The 22,149-nt window shown below is 43.8% G+C and overlaps 1 protein-coding gene across 3 annotated transcripts in view; it reads right to left on the reverse strand.

Annotated features, from left to right (window-relative positions):
• Positions 1–3,176: 3,176 nt before the first annotated feature.
• The window catches only part of LOC115797550 (tryptase-like), a 37,531-nt gene continuing 18,558 nt past the window's right edge, over positions 3,177–22,149 (reverse strand). Inside the window, exons 1-6 of one of the 3 annotated variants that reach the window (XM_030754140.1) lie at positions 8,629–8,923; positions 7,498–7,518; positions 6,739–6,883; positions 6,398–6,630; positions 6,210–6,325; positions 3,178–4,588 (exon numbers count right to left, since the gene is read on the reverse strand). In XM_030754140.1, the coding sequence (XP_030610000.1) occupies positions 4,223–4,588; positions 6,210–6,325; positions 6,398–6,630; positions 6,739–6,883; positions 7,498–7,518; positions 8,629–8,686 (939 nt within the window). In that variant the 5' untranslated portion in view covers positions 8,687–8,923 and the 3' untranslated portion in view covers positions 3,178–4,222. Of the gene's footprint in view, positions 4,589–5,806; positions 5,857–6,209; positions 6,326–6,397; positions 6,631–6,738; positions 6,884–7,497; positions 7,519–8,628; positions 8,924–22,149 lie in introns of those variants that run through there. The other 2 variants (XM_030754143.1, XM_030754141.1) reach the window with 2 other exon arrangements.

The raw sequence follows: 22,149 nt of genomic DNA on the forward strand, positions 1-22,149 counted from the left end.
CGAAAGGAAACTGTCTGCTTGTGCTCATGTCAAGTTTGTGCCGGTGTTTTGTTGCCACTCTGATGACAGATGACTGTGGCTCTGACTAGAACTTTAATTAGAGAGGTCTTTTCGATTACACCTGGATGTTGCAATAATTATTATCTGTGAGCACAAATAATGCATGAGGCGACTGAAAAGAGCAGTATGTGTCTGTCTGAGACAGAGCCAGAGAATGTACAGATGTACATTTTTCTTTTATGCTTTCATATCACTTTAGATCAATGATTGCTATGGTGGTTGCTTAGTTTTTAAGCTGAAACAAAAAAGTCTTTTTACTTGTGAAATTCTCTTGCAATTGTTGGCAACATCCTTCCAAATAAACTTTGTGAGGCAATAATGTGAATTTTAGAGTCATCCACTCTGCCTGCATTCATCTTACACTCTCACATTAACATTTGGGAAATATGTTTTACATCACTTTGGAGCTTTGAGGGTTATAGATGCTTCTTCAGTCATTCACTGGTGGTTTTAGACTTTGCTGATACTGACCACAGAGATGCCCCAGAGGAAGTTCACTGAGTGTATTCATGTGTTTGCTCTGTAACTGCAGGGCTGTTTTCTCCACTTTACTACCCAGAGGCAGTTCTTTCTTTTGTTACTTTGTCTTTTACTCTGACACCCACACACACACACGTACAGTGTTATAATGAAAATGTTCTTTTTATTTAAAGAAAAAAGCTTTCTGTGCAGATGAGTTGATTTTTGTTGCATGTCTCTTGTCAGATATTTCAATATGGTACTATTCATCTCCTCCAAAAGCAAGAAGCTGCTTCTATTTTTTTCTTGTAGTGTGGATGCTCTCACATGCTGTGGCCATTCAAGGTCAGTGAATGAGCATCTCAAATACCAAGACACCTGTTACTAGGTGGGAGGCCGGAAAAATACATGAAGGCTTTAGGACACAGACACAAAAACAGACAGCTGAGGTACCAATAAAGTGAAAAAAATGGATGTAGCCACTGATTTTAGCAATAGTTTGTGGATTTTTGAACAGCATTGTGACTGATACAGCTGTTGCATGTTTTGGTGCCAGTTTTCATGGATGAGAGAGTAAGCTACTAAGCACCACGTATCAATTAATGCTAGGAAGTTTGGTTAACAACATATTAACTGTAGACAATATTTATAGGCATACAGTACTGTGTCGTCTCTCTCTTTTCTTTATATTTTGCTTCCAAGGAACCACACTATCTTGTAATACTTTAAAGTGATCTTGAGTAATGGCTCTGCAGGCCTTCTGAAGTTCTTTTAAAGATCATTGGATGCTTTTTACTGATTTTCAGATCAGTCTGTAACTGATCATTTCCAGGGGAATATTTTTGCTTTGGTTATTTGGTTGTTTGTTTCTTAGCCCACAGCTTTGCCCAACAGTTGTGGTCAGAAGTTTACATCCACTCATCATGGGTGTGAATTGTACAGCAAACATCTTTAGTTTCTTTAGAAAACAAGAATTGTTTATGTAATATTTGGTTAAATGGCACTTAGCAAGTTACACCTCAACCAGGCTCTTTTGGGAGCCATCAACAAGCTTTTGGCATCATTCTGGCTGGATATTTGACCGCTTTTCTTGCAGAATTGGTAGCATTCATTTAAATTGGTTGGTTTTCTGGCACAGACCCAGCTTTTAAGCTTTTTAAGAGAAAAACCCCAGTTCTGAGAATGTTGATATACTCGCTTTTCTTTCTGCTTCATTAAAGGCTCACAGACACACATACTGACTCATTTACTACAAGACTTAAGTATGCAGATACACACACACGCACAAAAACATGTGAACACGGGTGTGGGAAACTTGCTGTTCATGTACTGTGTGAAAGTAAAAGGCAAATTTCACCAAGACTTTTTAATATAATTTTGTTAAAATCACCTTTCTGTATGTTTAGAGTAATCAAAAATAATCAACCCACAACATAATGACATAAACATGTAGTTTTCAGTCAAGACTGTGGATATAAAGCAAAGACATAGCCTCCCCCTTCACAGTTTATGATCATTTGGCCATTTGTGGGATTGCAGCTGTGTCCCTGTCTTGTGGTTAAATTGAATTCTGGTCTATTTTCTGCCACTGTGGTTGAGAAATTGGTGTCTGTGCTTGTTCAGTGATGATTTTCAACCCTTTGTGACCGTTTACTGCTGGTGAATGAAGCTGAGGGCATAGCACTGAAGCTGTTATCTGTGTTGTCCATGTTAGGCCCGTGGACCTTTGTTCATGAATCCGCGTCTGAATTTTCAGGAAATATATTGATCGATAACGCAAACTCATGAGTGAATTTGTATTTGTGTGTGTGGGGAGGGTGTGCACACTTATTACATATATTATATACACACATATTGCTCATGTAGACATATAAATGTTTACACAACCACACTGTGTGTACAGTAAATCTGTATTAAAAAAGACTACAGGTCAAACATCTAATTAATATTTCTGTGCACAACAGTTTATAATGCTAAAATGCTCTATAAAAGAGAGAGAGAGCTCTGCCACAGAGCAGATCTCTCAGTTTGGGGGGTCAGTCCTCTTCATGACTCTTGCAGACAGTCAGTGACAGAAAAATGAGATTACAGATACAAGAATGAGCTGAAACTCGACTTCTCTGGGTGACTGGCCTTGCTTGAAGAGCTCACCAACTGACGAGGACCTTTGCTGCTCTCGCGCATCAAGTGGTGATGATGGGGCTGGGTCCAGCCTTTTCAGATAATGGTGATTAGAGATTGAACAGAGACCGTGAAAAAAAATCAGCATGAAAAAAAAAACAGAGCGGGATATGATTGGGAAGAGCCAACAGTTCTCTTACCCTGGAAGAGAGGTAATGTAAGCGCAAGCGTTTCACCCACAGAAGAAGGTGGCTGAGGAGAGGCAGCTCTGGATTTCTCTGCTTAGGCCCCCACAGCTCAGCCCCAGGTAAGTGGAAGACAATGGGTGAATGGAGTAGACAACCGGAACACGAGTTTTCAGAAGCAGGAAATGTACTGTGAAAACCCCAAGTTCTGAGAATGTACTTGCTTTTCTTCCTTCTCCTTTAAAGGCTATCTGGCACACATACTGACGCATTCACTGACTCATGCAAACCCACACGCACAAAAACACACAAAGATGAACACAAAGCCATTATTTTGAGTATAGGAAAAAAATGGTACATTTGAAGCCATTTTATTAGTATTTTTAATTTTTATATATTTGCTTTTAAATCATCCATATCATTTTAGAACAATATATGTTAATATCCATTACTGTAAGCATCATACATGACTGCTAACATTTCAAGTGTGTAATTGTTCTGAGGAGTTCCACAGAAAAAGACAGACCAGGAACCTAAAGCTACAGCTTAGGTTCGTCACAAAGGCGTGGATCTGATGGACAAAATGAGGTTAAACATACTGCGGTTTATACTTCTTTTTGACTCTACAGTGGATCGTAACCTAAAAGATGATATCATATTGTATTCAACAGAATGTGAATCTATTCCTGAATTTTATATCATAAACTCAAGAAAACATGTTATGAAGCAAATCATCCGCAGGATTGTTTTCCCATTGTATTTTATACAATAATATTTTATACAATATCCCAAAATTCCATTGCAAAACATGATTTGAAAAGATTTCAACACATTCACTCCAGATTTTGACTTAATAACATTTCAGTCTACAGAATGATTTAAAATGATTTCATTTGATGATATTCAAAGCCTTTATGATTTCTATCATAGTGCCCAAGGTAACCACAAGTAAATAAAAGGTTAAAAATGAATTTGATCATTAAAAGAAAGACTGGTAAATCCCTGTATTTGAGAAGCTGGAGTGACCAGTTCCATTCTTAATTATTTTGTGTGAAAATGTCTGATGTGATTATTGTTTCTTTTAGTTTTGAATGGAGCTTCAGCAATCGATTTCACAGTAACTGGCAGCAACCTCCATCAATCAATCACTAACCAGTCATGAGGGCAATAACACATTTTGCCCTCATGACTGGTGGCTGCCAGCTGGTCACCAATGGGTCTCTAGCCCTGTGTTGTTGGGGCCTAAGGTAACTGGAAACTCGAGCTTTTTGATGAATCTATTAAAGAAAAAAAGTATAACTTTCACCTCTGAGTTGTAAAGTGCTATAAAGGTAAAGTACTGAAGTAAAGTAATTCAATCTTGTACTTAATTACAAGACTTGGGAAATTGTGTTGTGTCAAATTCCACCACTTCCAACAAGAACATGGAGAGACACAACAAGAACACACAGCGAGGCGAAGTGAGTGAAATGCATCAGGCTTTCACCACCACAAAACACGCTGTCACATGGAGGAGTAGGAGTTGGATGTTCTGGGTCTGTGGAACAAGTGAAGAATAAGTCAATGTCAATGTCTGGGGAGGTGAAGGTAACGAAGACTGGGGGTGTATCGGCGACAGTATCACTGATCCATTTCTGGTACCGGGACACAGGAACATAGACTCCAGCTTTCGAAGGTACACTGCAGCCTTCATAGGAACTCAGAACTCCACTCTGGACCCAAACTGAATCATTTTTGTTCATGAGTGCCCCTCCCCAGTTTCCCTGTGAAAGAAATTAATAAAATGTCTTTGAGACTTGGACCTGAGTTAGTAATATCCATCCTGCTAAAAAATTACTCTTGTTGGGTGGTTCTTGTTCAGCCTGTCCTCAGAGTGAAAACGTAGGTATTGGTCGTTTCTGCAGGCACGAATTACGACCAGTATTTACATTTTTGACGGGGGAAAAGGCGACATCTAGTGGTCGTAGACGAAAGTGCGTTTAAAAAAAGAAGACGTAAGTATCGATTTCGTCACATTCGTTATTCATGTACGGAAGTCATTATTTTGCCGTGGGATAGTCTGACATGACAGCCTGGGAGCGAAGAATCAACCTTCCGACTGATAAATTACTATTCTATCCTCCGAGCCACAGCAACATTACCCAAGGACATGTCCATACGACACGCGAAGCCGGAGGTAGGCGCGGTCATTTGGAAACGTAAAAATAGGTCGTATTTCAGGGCAGAAACGACGGATGCTTACGTTTTGATTGGAGGACATGTTGTTCTTGTTATGATGCATCCAATCATCTGCCAGCCCCATCTTTTCTGGTTTTGGACACTTTCATTTATTATATTGCAGGTTGTAATCTCACATATTATAATTCACTGTTGTTTTTTTTAAAACATAAAATAGCCATGTATGAGTTTACAGTTTGAATCGTAACACTTTTTCAGGACAAATTTCAGATGTCACTTTACTTATTGTATTCAGTCACAGCATACTGTTGCATAACTTTAATGTTCTCCTACACTGTGTTTTAATTTGTACTGAGGTAAGAATAACAATCTCTTTCTTTCTTGGGGCTCAAAAATGAATCCAACACTGAAGTGTCCAAAAGAATATTTTCTTTTTGGTGCAACAGGAGGTTTCACCTTATTATACAACCCTTGTTGATTGGCTGACTCCAAATATGGCCACTTTAGGAGCCAAAACCCAACACAACCATGGATAAAATGCTAAAATCAAAACTTTAATAAAATACGAGCCAATGGATATTATGCTGACTACAATCAATTTTTGCTTTTTTTGCATATACTATGTATAGAAATGATGGCACTAGTATTACTCGAGAGTATACAAAAATTTTAATTATTTAATTTTTTTCATGCAAAGAAGTTACACCAAATTAAAGGAAAAGTGTTCTTCAAGGGCAATCTGTAATAACATTTCTAATAAAATTAAATTGTAAAAGGCAGACAGATAAACTGGAGACCTGTCCGGGATGTATCAGCCAAGTCATTGGGGATCGGCTGTAGTGCCACTGCAACCCTGAATTGGATTAGCAATTAAGAAGAAGAATGGTATGGAATGGAATGGTATATTGCATGTAATTAATATAAGATACTTGATTTATCGTAGATTTGGTAAATTTCTTTTCAATTAATTAATGAATTCAATTTAATTAATTAGTAACGCTATCCTCCAGTACCCTCAAATATTAAATGTCTTCAGGCCAGCTGAGCTGTTTATCAGTTGCCCCAAAGAACTCAAGGAACATTTTTGAAAGGAATTACATTAAAGGAATAAATGCATCAATAGAAACAGAGCCTCCCATAGGAACTCTCCCCACCCACCTGCTGTCCACAAGCATCACATAACAAATAAGGAGGAGTGATATTTACCAAACATGTACTCTGTCTTTCTTTTAGCCCAGCGCAGATCGTGTTTCCAGATAAGGGTCCATGGTAGCATTGGCACTCATTGTTTCCTACGATTTCTAGATTGGTTGTCCCAGTACCTGATTGGAAAGATTTTAAAGAGTTTTTCAAGGAATTCAACATCATTACTACAAAAATGTTTTGTAACTTACCAGCGACACTAAAACCAGTCATCCAACTTTCAGTGCCAGCATAGAAAGTGCTATGCTCTGAAGCTAAGCAGATTGGCCGTACTTGGTCTGTAAGATTTACAGGGGATGCCAGCTTCAGAAGGCACAGTTCGTTTCCAGGATCACAGATGAGCGTTTCCAGAGGCAAATGCACATTTGGAGTTGAGCTTGTCTCGATGGGGCCCAGATGAACCGTTATGCCACTCGGTTCATGACTTGACAAAAATGAAAAAAAAAACCATCAAGAATGAGCAACTTATGCTGATCATCAGCTACATGTACAACACTATCACCAAAAGTGTAAAACTACAACAGCAACTCACTATTGTACAGTACGAGCAAGTGTCAGCACCCACTGGTCGGTGATTAGAGAACCTTCAGTGGCATAATCGTTCTCTTTCAATATAAAGACCTGCCATGGCCATCTTCCTGGGCTTTTATCTTGAGTTCCTATGATTCTGCCACATTCTGACAAAAGAAAATAAACAACAGATCACCAACAACATTAAAATCTGTTATGAGTGAAGTATAAATAGTGACCTCTCCCAGCAGGTCAGTACAGGTTATCATACTTAAAAACCTGCTCTGGAAAGTTCCCCACTTCCTCTCAAAGTCCTGAACTAGTCAAACATCAGCAAGATGCCAAGGTAAGTGGGCTCCACAGTAGTCCCATTACACAGGACTAGGGCTGCAAGGATAATGCAATTATAAAAAAATCCTCAACACAAATTTCTTGCTCTGAAGCTTTGTTTAACTGCAGCCCTCAGGCGTCTCACCCACACTAGCAGCATTTAAGTTCTCTGTCGCTGTGACTGAGAGCATCAGCACTGACACAGCTGTATTTCCACACCTCCACAGCTCTGCCCTGTGTGTTGCGTGTTGTGCTCACTGTGCTGAAAATCTTTACTTTTTCTTTACTTCAACTGTTAGCTACCAGAATGGATAGCTTTAACCAGTTTGCTTGCAGGGCCATTAACACTAGCATATATTTCGTACCGAAAGGACCTAACGAAAGAAAGAAGAAACCAAACTTGACAAACTTGTAATGCATTATTAGATGTTACATGCACTTGTTTACTTACCAAGAGACTGTGAGTAACAACCTGAATATTGGAAGACAAAAAAAAGTATATTAACCAAATCAGTTTAGTGCATATTAAGATTTTATCAGTATCATTTTTAATGATGTCAATAGTTTGAAACATCATCCTTCCTTGTAACCTTTAAGTTCTAGTGCCAGATTTTTAAATGAAAAATCACAGCATGAAACAAAATCTGCACTTTCGCAAAGACAAACCTAAACTCAAATTCATCTCAGCTGCTGGTGTTGCTTTTAGAAAATACTAGCTCATTTTGAATGATAGCATAATTGTCTATAATACTGTCCCATTCTTGTCTGATAGAGTAGTGGTTCCCAAAGTTGCCCAAACCTGAAAATTCCATATGTACCAATATGTGACCCACACGTGTGACACAAACTTCAATAGAAGAGCAATAATAATGAGTAATATCACAATCTAACCACCTCCTATTGCCAGTTTTAATCCCCTTTTACATAACTAAATACCTTTATTTCAATATGTAACTATGCATATGTGAGTAATATGTGCCTAATTTCAGACTGACTTTCTGTTATTACTCTGCCCCCACCTGCAGTAGAGTACAGTGCCTTTTCTCAAAGGCCTTATGTATGCAGTGAAATATGTGAGGCCTTTCCTATAAAAGACATCAATGTCAGCCCTTCCCCACCTGATGAACTTTATGCTATTAAAAACAAGTAAAGCTGCTGGCCTTTTAGGGATACCAACTCAATACACATGGACATTTGACCAGGACTCCTTAGAGTTACATTTTGCTGCATCCCCAGCTGGATTGTGATGTAGCAGCACCCACATTTACCACATCAATTTGCCATTTATTGACACTGTTTATTTTCATGTTTTAATGAATTGCTTTGATTCAGGTATTGATCAAATTAAACATGGAACTTTCTGCTCTTTTGACCCAGTCAAGTAGATTTTGCAGTTTGAGTTTTTTCCAAGATGCCAACTGGGCCCCTTCATTACCATGAAGATGAAACATTGTATTTAATAGTCTACTTTTTTTTTTTTTTTTACTTCAAATGAATCCTGTATTTATTATCTCCCTGATTTTAGGAAGTAAGAAACATGTTTGAAGAAAATCAGTTGACGGTATGAAGAAATCTTTCTTACCTCTGTAAAAGAGAATGATCATCACAGTGAAAAAGCACACAAACTGCTGGAGAGCCATTGTTAACCAGACCTCTTTCCTTTTCTCAATATGCGTACTTGTGTGTACTTGTGTACCTGTGGAAAGTCATCCGTCCGCATCAAGTCAAATACACTCAAAATGATGTTTTTTTGCTCCGTCCCTCAAGGGTGTATCGGCTTCCGTGTCCAGACGAGGATCCGCCCACACCCATACCGAAAGGAGCAGTTCAGAGAAACGCGGTTGAAAGGCTCGTTCTTAAGCGTTTCGCCGGTTCACCCACACCGGCACTGGCACGAGCACCGGCACCTCGTCGGTGGAAAAGTAGCAACAGTGAAGAACCAGGAAACGGCAGGGAAACGACCGGCCGTTCGGGAAATCTCCCGATAGCCACCACGCCCCTGTTTCCGACCATTTCAAGGACTAATTCTGGTGTTGGAATTGTGGGCATTTTTCCCCTGAGTGACAGATTAATCGATTATTCTTATTCTGTGTATTTTATGCATTTTTGATATTTTCGTGTGTGTGAGCCTACTAGACAGCCTAGGTTTTAGTTAATTTTAATATTTTATTGGTGTGGTTGTTAACCACTGAGTTATTTTATAATTGTAACATCCAGTTGTGTGAATTTCTAATACAATGTGTTTGTTTCTTTTTAGTGTTGGAAGTGCTGTGGAGGAAGAGCCAGTGCAGGTGGCCCACTCCCCAGGTTGTTTGCCCCCCCCCCCCCCCCCCCTCTCCTTCTGCTCATGTTTTGTTGTTGTACAGCACTCCGGGTGTAGCTGTGGTGTTGTGTGTTGTTTCCTTCCCCTCGTCTGCCAGTAAGTCCATCCCAGCCTCTTTTTATTTTGAGTCCCTCATCTGGTGCGCAATTAGTGCTACAGCCCAGACACCTCATGTTTTTATGTTTAGCTTTTTAATTGGTATTGTTTTAATAAAGTATTCCCATTTTAACCATTGAATCATCATGTCTCGCCCTGGTGTGGTGTATTTATTCAAACCCGTGTAGTCTCAATGCTAATTTTGAATCAGTTTATTTTTAAATCCTATATTTCCTGGGGGATAATTTCCCCAGGTGGGATTGTCGCAGCTAATATCTAGAGAAACCTTGACTGCACTGTCACATTTAGATTATGAATGTGCACAGTGGTATACTATAGCAGCAAGTTTTATATTGCACATTGGTGTGCTACTTCTTTTTTCACTCTTCAATCTGTCCAGGTCTCAGCTTTGTTTCACAATTTTGCCATTTTGTTCCCATCACTCGATGCATCTGTAGTTTCCATTTTGTCCAGCCATCAAATCTGCCTAAATTTTGAAATAAAACCTGATCTAACAGACAAGCTACTGTAGCTCAAATCTGCAAAAATGTCAGTGCTGATTCTGACAGATGTTACAACACAGAACTCTGAGCCCTAACTGGACCATTATTGCACAGTGTAAATATCATAATTTAAAAAGTGTGTATAGTGTATAGTATATAGAGTATAGTGTATAGTGTGAATTACTTTTTTTTAATTTTTATTCTTCTTATTTATATGTGTGTGTATATAAGGTTGCAGGTACAAAATACATTTCACTGTGCATTGTACTGTGTATAACTGTGCATGTGACAAATAAACACTATCTTATCTTATCTTATTATCTACACAGGGCATTGCAGGTGCCCATGCTGACCCTAGTGCACTATGAAAAACAACAATGGGCATGTGAGCATTAACTGGAACATAGAGCAACGGAAGGTGGCCTCAGAGGTGATGCTTTGGGCAATGTTCTATGAGGGGCCGTTAGGGACATTATTACTGAAACGCGCTCACACACACACACACACTACTGAAACGCGCTCACACACACACTACTGAAACGCGCTCACACACACACACACACTACTGAAACGCTCTCACACACTACTGAAACGCGCTCACACACAGTATTGAAACGCGCTCACACACACACACACACTACTGAAACGCGCTCACACACACACACACACTACTGAAACGCTCTCACACACACTACTGAAACGCGCTCACACACACTACTGAAATGCTCTCACACACACTACTGAAAGGCGCTCACAAACAGTACTGAAATGCTCTCACACACACTACTGAAATGCTCTCACACACACTACTGAAACGCTCTCACACACAGTACTGAAACGCGCTCAAACACACTACTGAAACGCTCTCACACACACTACTGAAAGGCGCTCACACACACACTATTGAAACGCTCTCACACACACACTACTGAAACGCGCTCACACACAGTATTGAAACGCTCTCACACACACTACTGAAACGCGCTCACACACAGTATTGAAACGCTCTCACACACACTACTGAAATGCGCTCACACACAGTATTGAAACGCTCTCACACACAATACTGAAACGTGCTCACACACACTACAGAAACGCTCTCACACACACTACTGAAACGCGCTCACACACAGTATTGAAACGCGCTCACACACAATACTGAAACGCGCTCACACACAATACTGAAACGCGCTCACACACACACTACTGAAACGCTCTCACACACACTACTGAAACGCGCTCACACACACTACAGGATACTTCATTCAAAAATTTTAATCAGGTTTGCTACTGATATAAATTTAATGGTCCATTTTTTCCTTTATCGAAGGTGAAATTGTCCCAAACCTTGGACTGTTTAGCACGCCATGTTGAACGCTATTGTTATTTTGTATTTTTTTCTCCATCAACCTTTTATTAAACAAAGTTCAAAAACAATATAGTAACCGTATAAAAACAACTTTAGAATACAAACTCTCATGGAGGATAACAAGCTAGGGGCCACGCAATAATAAGGAAATGAATAATAAAATTGAGGAACAGAACCATACAAATACAGACTTAGAACAAAAAATTTTTTGCTATCTGTTGCGGGATGATTCTCACAATTTTCCACTACATAATGATGAATAATATAATTTAACTTCGTTAATGAAACAGGAAAAGTTGGGCTTATTACGTTTCCACTTATTGCAGTGAATGTGGTATTTATCTAAAAGAAAAATTATATTTATTGCATCAGAGAAGGCTGGATTTTCAGTTTCAGTTTTCCACATAAAATAAAATGGAATCAGCATCAAATGAAGAAACATTAAGTTTGAGATTAACCCAGTTCCCAATGTCTGTCCAAAAACCCCATGAATATTCACATGAAAAAAAAATGTTCAAGAGATTCTTCTGCTAATTTACAAAAAACGTGTAGATCAACATCAAATTTAAATCTTCTTTCAAGAAACTGAGATACGGGATATATTTTATTAATGATTTTAAAATGGGTTTCTTTCACTTTAGGGGCTATGGGCCATTTAATAAACTTGGAATAAGCAAAAATCTTGGTTTTATCATTTGCCTTAGGATGCATCTTGAAGGAACCTCTATCAAAATAAAGTCTTACCGCTGAATGCTATTGCTCATGTGTGAAGCTCACTAGTAATGATGTACGGATTGATACTGAAATATTGTAACATTGTAAACACACTTCCAAAGTCGGCGATATTCACAACAAAGGTCGTCTTTATTAACAGAAAAACGGCTGCTGTAGGCCACAGCCACGCCAACCACAACTACAACAGCGGAACAGCAACACACACACAGGCAAGCTCTCGGTCTTTTCTCTCTCTCCATGCTGCCTTCACGAACCTCCCGAACAGTCCGAAATCCCACAACATCAACACGCTCTCTAACTAAGAGAATCGCTACATTGCCCCCCCCTCACTAAATCCCTCGCCCCGAGGGATCCCGTACAAAGTCTCTGAGGTGACCTGGGGGTCTTCTCTGCCTCTGCAGCCCCCTTGTAGACGACACTTGGGGCTGTGTCTGCTGTCCTGCAGCACCCTGCTTTTGATCTAGGATGGGGTGCAAAAGTGGAGGAAGCTGTGGGGCAGTAGAAGGGGGCACAGTCAGTGAGTCTGGGGCTGTGGCTTTTTCATTTCTCAGGGGGGTTGACTGGACTGGGCGCACATCACCCTTATATGGAGCCAGCCTGTCTCTATGAAGGGCCACTCGTCTCCCCCTAGTCGGCAGCTGAACCCTGTACACCACTTCCCCCAGCTTCTCTACCACTACACAAGGCCCCACCCAGTGGCAGTCCAGCTTAGGGCACCGGCCTTTCTTCCTCCTCGGGCTGTACACCCACACAAGGTCACCGGCCCTGAAGTCTTTCCCTTTTACCCTCAAGTCATAATTCCTTTTCTGTCTCATTCCCGCTTTCTCCAGCTGATCACGGGCAAAAGCATGGGCCGACTCCAGCCGGTCCTGCAGTCTCCTGGCGTATTCCGGACCCGGTACGACTACCGGAGCGTCCGGAGGCCTCCCCAGTGCCATCTCCGCTGGCGTCCGTAGCTCTCGCCCCAGCATGAGCAGGGCAGGCGTACACAAGGTGGAATCCTGCACAGCGGACCTATACGCCAACAAAACAAGGGGGAGATGCATGTCCCAATCACGCTGGTGCTCTGCAGTGAGGATGGCCAGCTGTTTCGCCAGGGTCCTGTTGAAGCGCTCGACGAGCCCATCACTCTGCGGGTGTAACGGTGTCGTCCGGGTCTTTCGCATCCCTAAGCGCTCACACATGACAGAGAAAACAGCCGACTCAAAGTTCCTTCCCTGGTCACTGTGAATGGTTTCTGCCATCCCGAACCTGGCAAACATGCCCTCCACCAGCCTGTCGACCACCGTCTCCGCCTCCTGGTCGGGTATGGCATATGCCTCCGGCCATTTTGTGAAGTAGTCCATGGCAACTAAGACATAACGGTTTCCTCTGTCTGTGCGTGGAAAAGGCCCCATCACGTCCACTGCTACTCTCTCCATCGGGGCTCCCACTGCTAACTGCTGTAGCTGGGCCCGGGACTGGTCTGAGGGACCCTTGTGCGCTGCACAGAGGTCACACCAGCGGCAAAAGTCCTCAACATCCCTCCTGAGCTGCCCCCAGTAGAAACTCTGCCGGAGCCGCCGAAGGGTTTTGGAAACTCCAAAATGCCCAACCCCGGCGGTTCTGTGGGAGGCCTTCAAAACTGCCTCCCTCAGGGCCCTGGGGACCACCACCTGCCACCTCTCCTCCCCCGTAGCTGGCTCCTTCCAGGCTCTCTGCAGCACTCCGTCCTTTACTCGGAGAGCTGAAAATTTCACAAACAGTCCTTTAGTTGCAGGTGAGTATCCAGCCACTCCGCTCCACTGCGGTCTTTGACCAGACTCCACCCATTGTAGCACTGGCCGGAGGTCAACATCCTGCTCCTGTTGCGCTCTCCACTCGAGCGGGTCAATCACCTGTGCCACTCTGCAGGCCAGCTCACCTCCGCTACACCCGGAATCATGCTCTCCCCCAGCCCGGAGCTCCTCCTCTCGGGCTTCCCGCTTTTCGCAGTACCGGCAACCAGCTGGAGCACAGGGGCGGCGGGACATGGCATCTGCGTTGGCGTGGTGAGCCCCCGCTCGGTACTTCACTTCGAAGACGTATGGCGCTAATTCCTCCAGCCAGCGTGCAATCTGCCCCTCTGGCTCCTTAAACGCCTTTAGCCACTGCAAGGCTGAATGGTCTGACCGGACAGTGAAGGGCAGGCCACAAAGGTAGTACCTGAAGTGACTTATTGCCCGTACTATGGCCAGGAGCTCCCTTCGCGTCACACAGTAGCGTCATTCAGCCTTATTAAAGGTTCTGCTGAAGTACGCCACCACTCTCTCCCCCGCTGGCCCCACCTGGCTCAACACTGCCCCATTCCGACATCGCTGGCATCTGTGTCTAGAATAAACGGCAGACTGGGGTCCGGGGTGGCGAGGGTGGGAGATTCTGTTAGGGCGTTTTTCAGCTGCTCAAAAGCCTGTTCACATCCTGCTGACCAGTCAAAGTCACTATCCTTTTTCTGCAGGCGGAACAGGGGCGCAGCAATACAGGAGAACCCCCTTACAAACCGCCTGTAGTAGGACGCCAGACCAAGGAAGCTCTTTAAGTCCTTCAAGTTTGTGGGGGTTGGCCAGTCCTTCACCGCCTGCACTTTCTCCTCCAGCGTACTGATACCCTCACCCCCGATTTTGTGTCCCAGGAACTCCAGCTCTTTCCTCATAAAGCAGCACTTATCAGGGTGGAGTTTCAGGCCCGCTGCCGCTATCCGCTGTAGAATCTGCCGCAGGGATGCCAGAGCTGCCTCGAAGGAACTTCCGTGGACCAGGATGTCGTCCAAGTAGACCAAACATTCCTGTCGGGGGATATCGGCCAGCACCTTTTCCATCAACCTTTCAAACGTGGCCGGCGCATTGCATAGGCCGAAGCAGAGAACACGGAATTGCCACAGCCCCCTGCCTGTGCTGAAAGCAGTCTTTGGTCTGGCTGCGGGGCTGAGGGGCACTTGCCAATACCCGCTACGCAGGTCCAGCGAGGAGAACCAGGAAGAGCCGGAAACCAAATCCAGGCACTCATCGATGCAGGGCAGCGGGTATGAGTCTTTCTTAGTCACACTGTTCAATGGCCTAAAATTGACACAGAATCTCATTTTGGGGTTCTTCTTCTTTTTAACCATCACAACCCCCGAGGCCCAGGGGCTGTCGGAGGGTTCAATGACGCCAGCCCTGAGCATCTCCCCGATCGCACTATCAGCCGCAGCCTGATGCGCCAGGGGGAGGCAGCGAGGGCGTGACTTCACAGGCCGTGCATCTCCCGTGTCAATGTCGTGCTGCAGGAGGTGAGTCAAGCCTACCTCGTCTTCTGACAGAGCAAAAATGTCCTTGAACTCCAGCAGCACCTGCCACAGCTCCTCCCGCTGTGGATGATCTAAATCTTGGCAGCTACGTGTCCATATGTCCCTCACTACTGCCAGTCTATCCCCCTCCCCCATTACAGTGTGCTGGTCTGAGGCAGGAGAACCCACTACGGTGGCTAAATCCGGGTCAGGGGACAGGGGTGCAGGGGGGTAGATCGGGGGCGGAAGGTGTGCCTCATGGTGCACCCCCGCTGCTCTCGACTTTGGCGGGTGCAGGTTCGGGGCCTGTGCGGAGCGCACCAGGTCAACCATGGGGCCCCCTGGAAAGGTCAGCGTGTTATTCCCCAGGTCTAAGACACTCTGTGAGGCCCGCAGGAAGTCCAGGCCTAATATGCAAACATCCTGCACCGCTGCCACCCACACCTCCAAGTTCACTCCCAGGCCCCCCACCTGAATAGGGACCAGTCCTTTTCCCAACATCGGGGCTAACTCACCAGTCACAGTACGCAGTTTTACTGTAGTTGGTTCCAACTGGGTTCCTACCGGCACCACGTCGGGTCTCATCAAGGTCGCAGTGGAGCCAGTGTCGACCAGAGCTGTGTACGGAGCCCCTGCCAGGGTGATGGGGATGTGACAAAAATCCCCTGCACGCGTCCAGCCCACCACCCTCGCGGACTCTGTGCTGTCGTCTGCTTCTGGGGGGAGCTGAGCCCCGCACCCCCGGCTGTACCGTTGGGCTCTGTCCACCGGCGCCCCGGCGGATTGGGACACAGAAGGCCCTGAGGCGTTTCCCTGAACACCGGCACGGTCCGGGCATCGCACGCTGATGTGGCCCAGCTGTCCGCACGTCCAGCAAACAGGAGGGTCTCGGCGAGGACGAGCACCGCGGCGTGAAGATTGTAGAGACACGCCTCGAACCAGTTCGGTCAATTCGGCCGCCCAAGCTGGCACCCCCTGGCCCGGGGCCTCCGGCACCGCAGCCCTCACCACCGGGTCATACTCGCTATGGTCCCACCCCGCAGAAGCCACCACGGCCTCCCTCTCCAAGGCCATCTCCAGGGCCTCGTGCAGATTGCGGGGGTGGGAAAGTTGAGTCTGGATGCGTAGCTCACCAGGGATAATGGCGCGGATGAACTGGTCTCTGGCCAGCTCGTTCTGCACGTCGATGGGCATGTGGGCATATGCTTTCTTCGCTAGCATCTCAATGTCATTAGCCAAAGCGCGAAGCGGCTCACCCGGTTGTCTCCGTCTACTCGTCAGTTCGGACCGCAGGACAGCAGGCTGGCCACACTGCCCAAACCGCCGCTGCAGAGCACCAACCAGAGCCCTGTAGTCACCCCTCTCAGCTGGGCTAAGCAGCAGCAGGCATGCCAAAGCGTCGTCAGTGAGGCACAAGGCTAGCTGGAGTGCTTTAGTGTCTTTGGACCAGGCCGCAGCATGCGCTAACAGTTCAAATTGAGCATGGAAGGCCTCCCAGTCAGCCTTACCGGAGTACTTGGGGGTTTTCACATTTGCCTGGCAGGGCCGGGCGCCACTATCGCCAAGCACGGGCCCCGCGCTGTTCGGGGCGGGCGTCTCCGCGCCCACGTATATTCCTGCAGTCGACGGCCTAAAGCCAGCGGCGGCTGCCAGGCCTCTGGCAGTCCGTCTGAGGCGGGCTAAACGCTCTCCGGCACTGTCCGCTCCCTCAGGACCCAGCGTGCCCCCAAAGTCACTGTCCATAGCCTCTCTCTTGATCTTCGGGCGGGCCCCGGCCACATCTCGCTGCGCTGCCATAGTTAGCGCAGGCTGTCAACTGAGGTAGCCGAAGCAGGGCTAGCCGACGGTTGGCAGTTTGACTTCTGACACCAATGTAACGTTGTAAACACACTTCCAAAGTTGGCGATATTCACAACAAAGGTCGTCTTTATTAACAGAAAAACGGCTGCTGAAGGCCACAGCCACGCCAACCACAACTACAACAGCGGAACAGCAACACACACACAGGCAAGCTCTCGGTCTTTTCTCTCTCTCCATGCTGCCTTCACGAACCTCCCGAACAGTCCGAAATCCCACAACATCAACACGCTCTCTAACTAAGAGAATCGCTACAATATCGATACTTCCGATACCCGACCTTTATGCTTTGAAATCGATTCTCAAATCCAAGTATCAATACTTTCAATACTTCAGTCATTTTGAGATAATGTATCTTAACAAGAACACATTAGAAAGTAACTAAATTATTGAGATCTTCCCTAAATGAGACGGGGTTGATGGGAACTACTTTTTCTTCTACCTGGTAAGTGTGTAATGGGCTCGACACAGGGAAACGACGTTGCCCCCTCTCATTCATTTCCTATGGAGTTTGTGCGATGAGGCAACAATCGCTTGCCCTCCTCCCTCCAAGCGACCGGCCAAATTTGTGCATGTGAAATTTTAAGTTTGTATAGGTAGACGTCCACACGTGGGCAGGCGACGCGACCAATGAGCGAAGAGTATGCTACATGCTTAAGTTTGCAAATACTTTCAACATGGAGGAAAGGATAATTTTTGCTGTGTTTGACTTTCCTATATAATAGGAAATAGATAATAAAGGACAAGGGCATAACTTTGGGTCCAGCATTGGGGGGGGGGGGGCGTTGAGCTCTCTCCCTTTTTATTTATTTATTAAATCATTTACTTTTCTAAAAGGATTCAGGAGAATTTGGGTTAACCGTATTAGAAATACATTGTAATGGTTTTATTATGTATTTATTTAACTTTCTTTGTATTTACTCTGCACCTTCAACAATTAAGAAAAGGCTTACATTTGTCACATTTCTTCCAGAGTAACAAATATCTTTCATGAACCTCTTTTGTTTTACTACCAATTTTGCAGCCCCTCATTCCACTTTTAAAGAAACTGTTTTAATTTGGCCTGCCAGATATAATAAATACAATATTTTAAAGCACTCTGTTCGCCACTGAGCATGTGAGAGTTTAATGCAATCTTTACTATTAAACACGTTCTGTAGAGAAAAAGGTTTTAACTTGATGTATTTAAAATATAACGAGTCTCATCCTGGACCTTTCTGGGACTCTCATCTTCAGTCCTGTTATCAGTACTATTAGTTATTAATAACTAAATACATAAAATGTTATGTATGTATTCACTTGAGTAAAACTATATACTTGTTTAATGAGTTTAGTTTATTACATATTACTGGTATTGTACTGTGCTGCGTGGGTGCAAATAACCACTTCAACCTCCCTTTTTTTTTTTGACTCATTGTCAGATTAGGAGGAGCAGGGAATAGCAGGTCTATCGGAGCTAGCTAAAATACCTGAACCGGTATTCATAGTGTGTCTGATACACAGCGGCATAGTTATTAAATCATCAGCTAACAATACATATACATCTACCTCATTTTGATTTTTCCGCTTTTTAAAGGGGGTGTTGTCGACCAACAATGAAAAATTGTTGGTTGTCCACTTTTCACTTTTTGTCCTCTTTATTTTTTCGAACTACACCCCCTCCCCAGCAGCTGCTTCCACAAGCAAACCTCCTTGGTAGAGAAAGCGGGTTGGGTGATACCAAGTTTATGTGGGGAAAGGGGGGGGTTACATTACCAAATGATTAAACATGCTAGTATTTTACCCAAAACTGATAATGAATAAAGAAAATTAACATGTTATTCATGTAAGATGTTTGTTGTAAATCGAATTTGATGTGACTTTATTGGGGGGTTATAGTGATTGGATCAGATTATTGGGGGGGGGTCACAACCCCCCTATCCCCCCCACAAATTACGCGCATGATAAAGGATGAACCCAAGGTTGTCTTTTTCTTTTGTAGAGGAGACCTAACAGCAAGATTTCTGTCAGTTCCATTAAAATCTTCTGACTCTTCATCTTTATTGCCTTGTCTGACATGGACTGCTTTGAAAATGCTAAAATCACTCCAATTTCATAACCAATCAAATTTCTTGGAGATAAGTGACGTGAGAGCGTGATTCGCAAATCTGCCAACGCTATCGCGTCCCATGTGTCGTTTGTCGCACCCCAATAATATGTAAGGACATAATACCTAAGTGCAGCGTACGGCTGTTGCTCACTCAGATGCAAGAAGTCACACATGGAGCTTTTTCAGCTCCACAAATAGCTAAGACGTGATCTATGAATGAGTAATAAATGAGGCTGCTACCTCCATATACGTCTGAGTTTAAAATAAATAAATGAAAGTGATATCTTGTGTTCTTTATGAAGCCAAGATTTGAATTACACCACTTTTTTTAGGTGTTTTTGCACAAAGTATCGGTATCAGATCAGTATCGCCAATACCCGCTTGAATTTTACTCAGTATTGGATCCGAAAGGAAATCTATGGTATTAAATATCACTACTTGCTAGAAATAGACGGACAGGAAGACGTCTCACTCCGTTAAAAAAAAACAAAAAAACATCAGTAATAAAAAAGACTATTAACAACAATTAATTTCGTCATCAACTATTTTTATTGTCAAGTATTGTCAACAGTGTCGACTAATCACTGCAGCCCTATTTTGACGTGCCTTTTTTTCCTCAGCCACCTTCCTGTTCGCCTGAAACGCCTTCCTTTTGACACCAAACACCTGTTTACACAAAATCTTGGTTTTCAAGTGTGTGAGAGCATTTCAGTAGTGTGTGTGAGCGCGTTTCAGTAGTGTGTGTGAGTGCGTTTCAGTAATAATGTCCCTAACAGCCCCTCATAATGTTCTGTTGGGAAACACTGGCTCCTGCCATCCATGCAGATGTTACTTTGACATGTACCACTTACCTAATCGTTGCTACAGACCATGTTCACACATTTATCAAAGTGATATTCCTTCAGGACTGTAGCTTCTTCCACCCCCCCCCCCCCCCGTAGCCACTGAGCAAACAGAAAGCCCGCACACCAGAGTGTGTTGCAGAGCTTTTACTTATCATTTAGCAGTTTTAAAATCTGCTATTTCACTTGTTTGAGTGCTTTTTAAAACATGTTTAACCAGCATAGAGGCTATAAATTCAAACTACTGTGCAGCTTTTCAACACACCTTTAACCTAAATATCTAAAATGCTATGATGTAGCCTAAAATGGACACTTGCTGCTCATCCAACACTTCTCGGCCTTGACCAACTATTTTATCAGATAAGGTGCCGTGGCTGCCAGATTTAAGGAAGTATGCAAATACCAATAAATACTGATACTAATAAATCGCCACTGCTCACCATACTCATGTAATAGAGCTAACGTTACCCTCGTCACCTCAAAGTCCCTGTATTATCCTAATGTTCTTACCTGCTTACACTTTCCCGCTCACTCTGTCCCTCGGTGTCCCTTTCCAAAGCCTGCATCTCTGGCTGCTCCTCTTCGTGTCCGCCGACCCAAGCCTTGAAGGGGCCCAAAACAAGATTTGATTTTGGGCCCCCTCCATACCACTTCATTGTCCCCTGAACTTAACCGTTATTAATGGTGGAGGGTTAAAGTTGATTATTTTTTTCAGGATGCATTACTGTTTCAGCCTTTTCAATTAAATTTTATTTATACAGCTCCAAATCACAACAGTCACCTCAAGGCACTTTATACTGTAAAGTAAAGACCCCGCAATAATTACAGAGAAAACCCAACAGTCATCTTAATCTTAAAAATAGAGAGGGTGTCTGTCTCCTGAATCCAAACTGGAAGCTGGTTCCACAGAAGAGGGGCCCGAAAGCTGAAGGCTCTGCCTCCCATTCTACTCTTAAGTATCCTAGAGAGCAAAGTGCTCTTTTGGAGTGATATGGTACTATGAGCCGATGAAGAGAAGCCAATATGTCAGAAATATGCTCTCTCTCTCTATAGTCTCTGTACTCTAGCTGCAGTATTTTGGATCAGCTGAAGGCTTTTCAGAGAGCTTTTAGGACAGCCTAATTATAACAAATTACAATAGTCCAACCTAGAAGTAATAAATGCATGAATTAGCTTTTTAGCAACAGTCTGAGACAGAAATATTAGACTGTAGCCTACTCATTAGTGTTGCACAAATCTGGACAGTTAGAATAGTCTCTGCTTTCTTTTAGGAAATCATTAGTGGCATCTACAGTGACACTCTTCTTTTTCTTTGCACGTAACTTCTCTGCACCCCCTTTCTGCCACTTCAGTTTCTACATGTTGCCTCTCCTTTAACATATGCGCTCAACAGTGTTGCCAGATCTCACGTTAGAAACAAGCAACCAGCTCTATAAAAACAAGCCCAAAAAAAGCCCAACTGGCAACCCACCACATTGTGTAAAACTGAGGCCAGTTTAGCCTTATAGCAGTATCTCACTTATTCATGGACTTAAAATACAAGACTTGTATTACAGGCTTTTATTTTCCATCGATCACCAAAAAAAAAAAAAATTTGTGTATGGGGGGGGGGGATTAAGGAGGAGGGGAAGTGAACGACCACAGGGGTGCCTAATCAGCGCCCTGCCTCTGTTATTGATTATTCATATGCACAGCTGTTAGATACACAAAATGCCGACTAGAGAAATAAATTTGCCGCATCGTTTTGGAGCCCCCCCTCTTGGGAGGCACCCCTATGCATAGCATTTAGTGCAGATCCACTTTTTGTGCCACTGTCTCCCATCTGAGCTCGGATCCATTCTTTAAGTGCGCTCTCTTTCTACCACTCTTTTACATTTTTTCTATATTTAGTAGGGCTGCATAAAACGATTATTTTAGTAATCAAGTATTCTATCGATTATTCCAGCGATTAATCGAGTAATCGGATAAGAAATACTTTTTTTTATTAACAGTTTATCTGCATATTT

Source organism: Archocentrus centrarchus, chromosome 18 (assembly GCF_007364275.1).
Source record: "Archocentrus centrarchus isolate MPI-CPG fArcCen1 chromosome 18, fArcCen1, whole genome shotgun sequence".
Taxonomy (NCBI): Eukaryota; Metazoa; Chordata; class Actinopteri; order Cichliformes; family Cichlidae; genus Archocentrus; species Archocentrus centrarchus.